Raw genomic sequence first — 9,035 nt, 5'->3', positions numbered from 1 at the left:
AATCTACACTAAATGAGTCCCTGAAGAAGAGCAGAAAATCACTATGGGAACTAATACAAATTTGTGCGGGTGCCCTTTTCCACTGCATTAGGTTGAACCCTGACCCCTGGGGTGTCCGAGCCACTGGCTCCCCAGCATGGTGGCTGCTTGCTGGGCTTAGCCTACCTGCTGCAGGGCTCTCTGGATGTCGATGCCCTGGCCCCAGGGAGCCGGGGGATTGGCCAGGCACTCCCCGGCGTTCCCTCGACGCGAAATGTCAATGCGCTGCTTTCTGAGGTTCTGGAAGGCGGTGGCCATCACAGTCACCCCGTCGTAGGTGAGCGCTCCAGTGTACTGCACATAGGGATGAAGGTGGAACAGTTACAGCATCTACACCTGATTGCAGTAAAAAAGATGTGTGCATTCCACAGATGTCGTTTTGGAAAGCATAGGAACCAGTGGAGTAAATCCTTAGAAGGACTTAGACCATAATTTGATTTTTTTCTGATTTCCTTTAACTATTCAACAGATCCGCATAAATCCTGTGTCTTTGCTTGTACCTTCAGTCTTCTTTTGGGAATTTTTAGATCCTTGCTGTCAAACTCCAACCAGTCCTGTATGGTGCTGCTGACAAGGGGGTCTGTGTAGTTCACCAGCTGAAAGCCTGTCACATTAGCACCTCCCTTCTTAAACTCCGTCAGATTCAGATCCATGAAGCCCTGAGAGGAAAAAGGTCATGAACATTACCGGCAACTCAAACACACTCCAACCGAGATAATGACCACACCTGGATGTCAGTCAAGCCCGCAGTGTGTCTTGCTCAGGCCCAGGTACAAGATGATCTCTAAATGCCCCCCCCCCCCGACAATGGGCCTAATGTCAGTACTACCTGTAACTACATGTATGATGGGTGTGTATGCATACAATTCAAATGTAGACATGAATATCTTCATTTAAGATGTGAATGCATGACATTTGATTGAAGTACTTTGTAATTTGGTCTAATTTAGAGTGCACACTACTGTCATTCCCAGATGCAGCAGTCCTAATGAGCTGTATGATACAGATTGACACAGAACAATTGTATTGAACAATACTGCAAATGCTGGGATGTTGTTAAATGCCTGTTGAATGGTCCTGAAGTCTTGTTTTGGTGACAATACGATCGAATTAGATTTGACAGTGTGCAACTGTGCCTGTTCCAAACTATGGCTAGTTCAATGCACATCAAAGCCCTCTAATGGGTAACTGAGGGACTGAACATCTCATTCCATGCTGCTTATTGTCACTTGAAAATAAGGCATATAAAGTGCTAAATCTCATGCAATCCCTCCATAGAAGGTAAAGAAACATGTCTGCATCCACTTAGAGTAGGTTTTTTTTTTTACAAATAACCATGCATTAAGCTTCTTTGTTTGTTTGTTTTTTATTTCTAAGAAGAACTAGGCCTTTTGACGTCACAACATCAATGTATGGATTGCCCTTTAAATGTCAAGATCATGTAAAGCCCAAAACGAGAGCATATTTGAAATTTGAAATGTATTGTTTGGAGGATAACCCCTTGAGATGCAGCATCTCGTTTTCGAGGGGGTCCTCAAGCATTCCTACCATTGCAATGCAATATGCTGCTGATAGTATGTAAAATTCAGAACAACAAGGAAAGAACATTTACAGCTATACACTGTTAAACATCAGGAGAATCAGAGGCTTTAAACAGGACATTCAGGATGCAGAATCACAAAGTATATTATAGAGATTAACCGTTCAACATCTTAATTAATATACAGATTTTATCTTTCAGATAGAGTGTTATTGAGTAAATGCTGGTGAAAAGTGTTTCGGTTTAGTTCATAGTATATTTAATCTCTTTATGTTGAGGTTAAAACAACAATCAGCGCTTGATGGCATCTTTCTTCCTCTCAGTTTCTCTCTCAGTGTGTGTGAATGATATGAAAATGCGTGCTTATGTAAGTGCGTATATATGACAGAATGTGTGTGTGTGTGTGTGTGTGTGTGTGTGTGTGTGTGTGTGTGTGTATTTCAGAGTCTTCATATTAAACGGTTTCTCACACAGATTTGGACCCTATGGGGCCTCACTCGCCAAAAGTGTGGCATCCTTGCAGCCTTTATTGTCATCATTATTTATGACTTGACATGTTGTTTTATTATGACACAATCCAATCATGTGCCAGAGCGTACTTCTTAAATTGCAATTTGATGTTAAAGGATCCCATTAGGAACCTAACAATGCTCAGCTCAACAACCATTCGTACAACTAATTACAACAACCTAATTATCAATAATGTGGAGAAGCACAGAAATCATTTTTGACATTTCTTTCACTCCTGCCAGTTCTCTGTAAATTGAGCTGATGTACAGTTTTTTAAATGCCCATAAATATGGAGAAAAGTTTAAGTGTAGATATAATACCCTATATTTGTTTACATACGTCCACAGTAGATATATGAGGCAGTTCATGTAATATGCCAAATGACCATAAAATGCATTCTCTGTTGAAAACAGTGATTTAAATTCTATAAATCTGCTATGCTCTTACAACCTTCCTAATAATCCTTGACATTTGTCTTTTTCGGTGAAAGTCCATTTAGAAAGGACTGTGAGTACATAGTCAAGGAACAACCACACTGACATATATGCACGCACACACACACACACACACACACACACACACACACACACACACACACACACACACACACACACACACACACACACACACACACACACACACATATGCAAACTGAGTCATATGTGCAGGCACACACAGATACACACACTTGCAAATCCATACTCACTCACACACACATACACACTCCCTCACATGAAAAGAGAGGGGGAGAGGCTGTGATGCCTTTAAGAAGCAGTAATGATAATTCCCTTGCTCAGCGGGTAATCAGCAATCTGTCTGTATTGTGCTCTGCATTTAAAAGCTGAGATGTTTCAGTCCGATACAAAGAGGATGAATAAGCACCACTACATGGAACAATGGCACTATTGATTTTGTTCAACTTTAGGCCTCAGACAAAAGGCTACTGGACGATTTACATATGAGCTATTTGCCTTGAGTATGAGATTCAACAGGGCGAGAGAGGTAAAATCTTTACCGGTACTCACCAGGTTTGCCAGGATGAAGTGGTACGTTTTGAGATTTTTCTTTTGTGCTGCGATCTGGAAAGATAAATACACATTTAAAACACATTTTCAAAAAACGCACTTCCTCCATTTTATTGACTGAATTCAAGACGAGGTTTATCAGCGATGGAGATTAAAGCCTGGGCCTGGATCCCGATTCTCCAAATAGAAGCTAATCAGGAGCCCATCTTTCTAATTGCACACCTTCCCTCGCTCTCCGAGTGAGGAATGTCTGTTATCGGGGGAGAAGGGGCAGCTGCAGCAACATGAGAGGGGTGGAGGGAGGATTTGGCATCTGTCACTATGGGAGGGCCAATTACAGGCTTATTGACTACATGTGTGCACCCCCTGCATTATAATTGGCCGTACACCTGCGATCTGCACATCCTGGCAAACTCTCCTGGGTTCAAAGTGTGGCAAACGTTAGATAACAGCCAGGCAAAATGCCACAATAATATCACTTAAAGAAAAACAACGATAGAAATGTAAATAATGTTAAAAAAAAATAAGAATAGAAAATATAAATTATTGTATAAATAATGACCAGACTATTGTGTTTCTCTCTTCAGATTCACGCCTGTTGAACATTAAGATGAAATGAGTTCTGGCTAGACATCCACTCGACCAATCTAGAGATCCGCTGCCGCTTGTAGTCTCAGGTCTGCAATTACAGACTGCTATTGATGTATTGACGCAGTGATGTCAGTCTTGACATAATTACCAGGTTGAGGATGGAGTTGAGCCTCTCCAGCTCACAGTCTAGAATGACGCGGTGGTCTTTTTTAATTTCCAGGTCCTGAATGACCTTCAGAAAGGCCGTCTCTGTCAGGCTGTCCAGGTTTACTGAGGTCACCTTCCACGTCTTTTCAGCGGCTGTGTCTAGGATCTTCTGCAGAACTGTCAGACCTATCAGAGAAAAAGACAACATTGGTATGCCACAGACTGTTAGCGGATAGCTCTTGATGTCAGCATTTTAATTTCATATCCAATACTCTAAACTTTTGAACCTCACGCTTTGTTCGCAAATACCATTCAAGTCGGCTCTAGCCATGCAACCTCCCCAGAGCTTGGACTTGTCCAAAAGTGTGCAGAAAAGTTTCAGTGTTTGTACCATGGCCTCAGCTTCACATCACATTAACAAACAGTAAGCATGACTGCCGCACGTCTGATTATCCAAAAAAGCATACAGCAGATATGTGTCATTGTCCTTGAGTTCTGTATTCAGAATGCAAAATTTAAAATGTTCCCTCAGTTCCGTCAAAAGAGAGAGAGAAAAAAATAGCGCTTTGCATGATAAGAATGTGGAGGCATGTGTTTGAAGTCAGTTAGTCCGAACACATTATGCAGAGTCTGGATTGATCACAGCAAGGGCTTTCTGTGAAGTGGGGAAAAGTTTCTCAATCCCCCCAACCACGCTGGCCTTCAGCCTTCCCATCATCCATTCATGCCTCCGCAAACCCTTGAAGAGTACTACTTACAAGATGGGATGAGCACAGCTGAACAGCATCATCGCAACAAAGAACCGTCTCCAAGCACAGCACAAGTTCCCATCCCTATGCTTCTACTCCTCGCAGACTTCCACACTTGGTACCATACTGCCTTTCAAAAGAAACACATTTTATGCCCTGATGCTATTTTATTTTCATACCATTTGTAGCCGTGAACCTTGTACTCCACTCGTGCAACTGCACAACTCTCAAGCCTGCCTCACGCGGCACCTGCGTCAACACAATGGGAGCTGATACAATTCAAACCTAGCTGGATAACATCAGGATTGTGAGACACTTATAAAGGAGCCATCTAAAAAACCAAAACAAGCCGGTGTCTTGCAGCCACTCCTTGTTGCGTTCCTCGTAAGTGATACAACAACATGCAACTCCTGTTTTCTGTCATGCTGGTTTATCAGAGTGCAGCGAAAATGAAGCCCCCTGCTCCTGATTGCCGGTTGGTGTTTGCTCTTTATTGGGGGTTGTTGCTCTGAGACATGTAAAGCGCCCGTGGCTGGGTCTTTAAACTGAGCAGGATACAGGATACATACCGTGGCCATTAGTCATCACTGTTAGAACACGTTACTGCTCAACTCATCCTGACAGTCCGTCATCAGTATCAGAAGCGAACGGATGTAATTGGGTTTATAATGGCGCATATCTCTGTTACACTGGCCTAGTGGGGGGTTGCCATTTGGTGGGGACTCTCTTGGGCAAGAGCATATCAAATTAGATTGTGAGTGCACAGCGAGGCCAAAAATACACACAGATGATTTGTTAGATGTGAGGGACATTTCTTTTCTCCAGCTTTCAAATTTGAACTAACCCCTAGAGTATGAAAGATATGTTTACAAAAATTGAAGGTTGAGGGGCCTTGTTTGAAATATGAAAAGAATAAATTGGGACAGGATAAACAAAAGGCAAATGGAATGTTTGACACCTAAACTGTCATGCTTTTATTTCACAGGTATGCTTGTAATATCAAAGGTAATAAAGTTTCATGTCCAGTTTTACAAACTTGTAGTGTGAATGGGCTTAGGCTGGCATTGCTTTTTTGATCTCACTGACACAGTTTTCATGTAGTTGTTCTGGTCTCCTGGTGAGGTATGCTGCAAGGTTTATTTTTTATTTTTTATTAAACCTTGGAACCTCTCTGATCGCTGACAAGTGTTTTTCAATGATAAGCTTGGTGGTCAACATGAAGGACATGCATATGGATCTACGCATAATTTCAACTTCAAAGACACTAAATTGTAAACTCAACCTTAGGCAGAAAGCAACCGGCTTCAAAGCACATTTTGATCAACTCCAAACACCTACAGTAGTAGCAGAGCAGCATCTGTAAGCAGTCCGAACGGTCCAAACAGGAGAATGGTTGGAATATAGAGCAAACAGCGACTGAAACCTAAACTATTTTTGGCAACTACACAAGACTAGACTAGTGCATATTTTGTCAGCCAGATTGTGGGCTAAATGACTAATTCCTTGTAAATAAAACTGATAAGCAGTTCACAGATGAGGATTTCAGATGAGACCGAAATTTGGATTCAACATGATGAACTTTTCTGTTGTGACTAGAGTATTTTTTCACTATGCTTTATTTGCTATTTAGCCCTTAATGAACAATGGGGTACTCTTAGACCATGACACCATTACTATAATTACCTTCAGTGGGACAAAGGCTCAGCTTTGATGGATGGGGACTCAGGAATAACATTTACTGTGCCCATGAAATAAATAACCATAGACACAAACTTTACTATACCGGTTTCACAGTTTACCGCGCATACAATTAACAGAGATAAACATTCAGACATCTACAAAGGAAACGTGGAGAAAGGCATGATTTGCTCATGTGGTTTTATAGTCAAATTTGAGCAGATATAACAACATTAACTAGAATGACTTAATACTCAATACTATTATGTGCAGTTGAATTTTCAATCTCTTCGAGGTAAGGCTTTACTCTCACAATCCTCTTTTCAGTTCACCTCCATTTAAGGTAGGAGTGTGATTCTTGCAGCGCACAAAGACACTGACTACATTACAAATCCCTTTGCATTCTCCGAGCTACATATAGTAACAGATTAAATGGAGATTTGCTAATTATAGTGGATACTTGGGTTATGCAACAGATGCCAAAACTAGGTTTGTCAGTGAAATAGCGGTGAGGCGGCCAGCGTATTTTGTGTTCATTAAAAGACTGTGTCGGATCGAATTTTGAAATGCCTCTCCAGCCTTTTGCAGCACTGATGCTCTCCTGTAGTCTGTGTGTGCGGGCGCGTTTGAGCTTGTCTCGGCAGCTGTGAAATTGTCTCGCACTGGAGAGCAAACCAGCTTTATCGCCCACTGAGCAGCACTAACCTGGAGATAAACTGGGCAGTGAGAGAGCACAAGAAAGAGAAAGACAGAAAGGGGAAGAGAGAGAGGGGGAGAGGGAGAGAGAGAGAGAGAGAGAGGGAGAGAGAGAGAGAGAGACAGAGAGCGAGGGTCCTATCGCATTACTGTTGCCTCACACTACTGCACCAGTGCAGATAAGGATGTGAGACGGAAGAGATGAGCGTTTGGGACTGGGACGGAGAAACAAGCTTGGCCCCAGTCGACTCCTCTTCCGCTCTCTCTAATGCTTTCACTCACCTGCCCGTCTCCAAATGTCGCACAAAAACAGACTGAATTTCCAGCCATCTCCATTTGAGTCTAATTGACCTTCTTCTTAACATCCATCAGCAAAGCTGGCTCATTAAGAATTATTTTCATGCCAGCATTTATCCATTACTTGCAAATTGGACAAATACACTGTGAAACAGACTAACTTAAGAGTTAGGTTTTAGAACACTTGCATAAATTGGTGGGGAAATTAAACTGGAATAGATTATTCTGATGACATTTAAAGTGAATCACAAAGATGATTGTCCTCTAAAGTTCCTTAATTTACAAAAATTCATAGAGAACTAAAAGCACTGAATGTATACCTTGAAATAACAATCCCCTACCCCTACTGCTGTGAGATTAAATGTACTAATCAGTAACACTCAATTGGATTACAATTTCCAATAATGAGGAAGGTATTCCTTAATTTCAGAACACACACACACATACACACACACACACACACACACACACACACACACACACACACACACACACACACAAACACAAACACATAAACACACACAGAGTTTCTTAAAGGGTTTAAAATAATCTTGTGTGTGCAATACGGTATCCAGGCAACAGGAGGAGAGCAACGGGGATTCCGGTGGTATTAGAACGGCATGGAAGAGTCAATGACCTTGAGTTCCCAGCTCAATGGTGGCCAACATGAGTAAGACAAACAAATCAATGGCATGCTCATCTCACTGTAAGAACATTCCATCCAAAAGAAATCAATTTGCCAAATCAGAAAACCCATCTTCAAAGATGACAGCATGTATGACAACAGAGAAGCTACAGTGGTAACATTATGTACTGAATTATATAACTGCTCGACTGTTCAACTGTGACCTTGCATTCATCACTCCATGTGCTGTTGTTCTCTCTGAAAGATGCAGTACAGTTCTGAAGCTACACTTGATGCCCCAGTTTATGGTGGTACACACTGATGGAGTATCATGATTATTTGTTGGAAATCGGTGGAAGAGCACCAGATAAATATGGCTTCCTTCACGAATATGAGATCATGGAAAATGTTTTCCAGTGTTTCAAGCAGATCATGAGTAGTCTCGCATCCCCAGAGATAGACTAGGAAACTGGAAGTGTCACTAAAACCGAATGGACTCAGAACCGCTCTCACAATAGCATTTCTTACAGGTATCCTCACAAGTCCACAAAGACACAGAGATAAAGAGTTAAAATTTCCAACATCCTCAGAAGCATTTCAAGTTGAACTGAGTATATGAAGACATACAGCATCCTCACTGTCCACAACCTGTATTCCAATAATGCACTTAATAATGCATGCTAATTTGACACTACAGAAGCACCTTCTTTTAAATGTGCCCGTGTAAGATGTGACTTTGACATTCAAAGCTGTCATATCCTCTTAACGTTGAGACGAGAAGGAAGACCTACCTGATTCAGAGCTGTACATGTAGACAAACTTGTTCCACTTGTAGTGCTCCACGAGACCTATCAAGGCATCTTGCAGCTCCGGCCGAAGCTGGATGACAAACTGATTGTTGGTGTCAATGGGGAAACTCGGAGTGACGAAGCAGACGTGAAGCGCTCCACAGAAGGACATGAGCATGTTCATGGTCTTCTTGTCATATAGTCCAATGATGGCGTAGACTCCTTTGGAGAACTGCGAGCAGACTGAGGAGGAAAAAGATGAGAGTTAGAGCGAGATCATTGTTTTGGGGGGGTGAAGCTCGAGGAGAGTTAGGGCGAGATCATTGTTTTTGGGGGGTGAAGCTCGAGAAG

At 42.0% G+C, this 9,035-nt stretch overlaps 1 protein-coding gene across 3 annotated transcripts in view; it reads right to left on the bottom strand.

Moving 5' to 3' along the window:
• The window catches only part of LOC105907413 (glutamate receptor 1), a 44,117-nt gene that overhangs the window by 26,815 nt on the left and 8,267 nt on the right, over positions 1-9,035 (bottom strand). For all 3 annotated transcript variants that reach the window (XM_031571655.2, XM_012835728.3, XM_031571656.2), the window contains exons 3-7: positions 8,688-8,927; positions 3,854-4,038; positions 3,115-3,168; positions 540-698; positions 166-333 (exon numbers count right to left, since the gene is read on the bottom strand). In XM_031571655.2, the coding sequence (XP_031427515.1) occupies positions 166-333; positions 540-698; positions 3,115-3,168; positions 3,854-4,038; positions 8,688-8,927 (806 nt within the window). The remainder of the gene's footprint in view (positions 1-165; positions 334-539; positions 699-3,114; positions 3,169-3,853; positions 4,039-8,687; positions 8,928-9,035) is intronic.

The sequence above is a fragment of the Clupea harengus genome, chromosome 8 (genome assembly GCF_900700415.2).
Source record: "Clupea harengus chromosome 8, Ch_v2.0.2, whole genome shotgun sequence".
NCBI classification, from domain to species: Eukaryota; Metazoa; Chordata; class Actinopteri; order Clupeiformes; family Clupeidae; genus Clupea; species Clupea harengus.
Note: the sequence above shows the minus strand (reverse complement) of the source record. Positions and strands in the feature narration are given on the sequence as shown.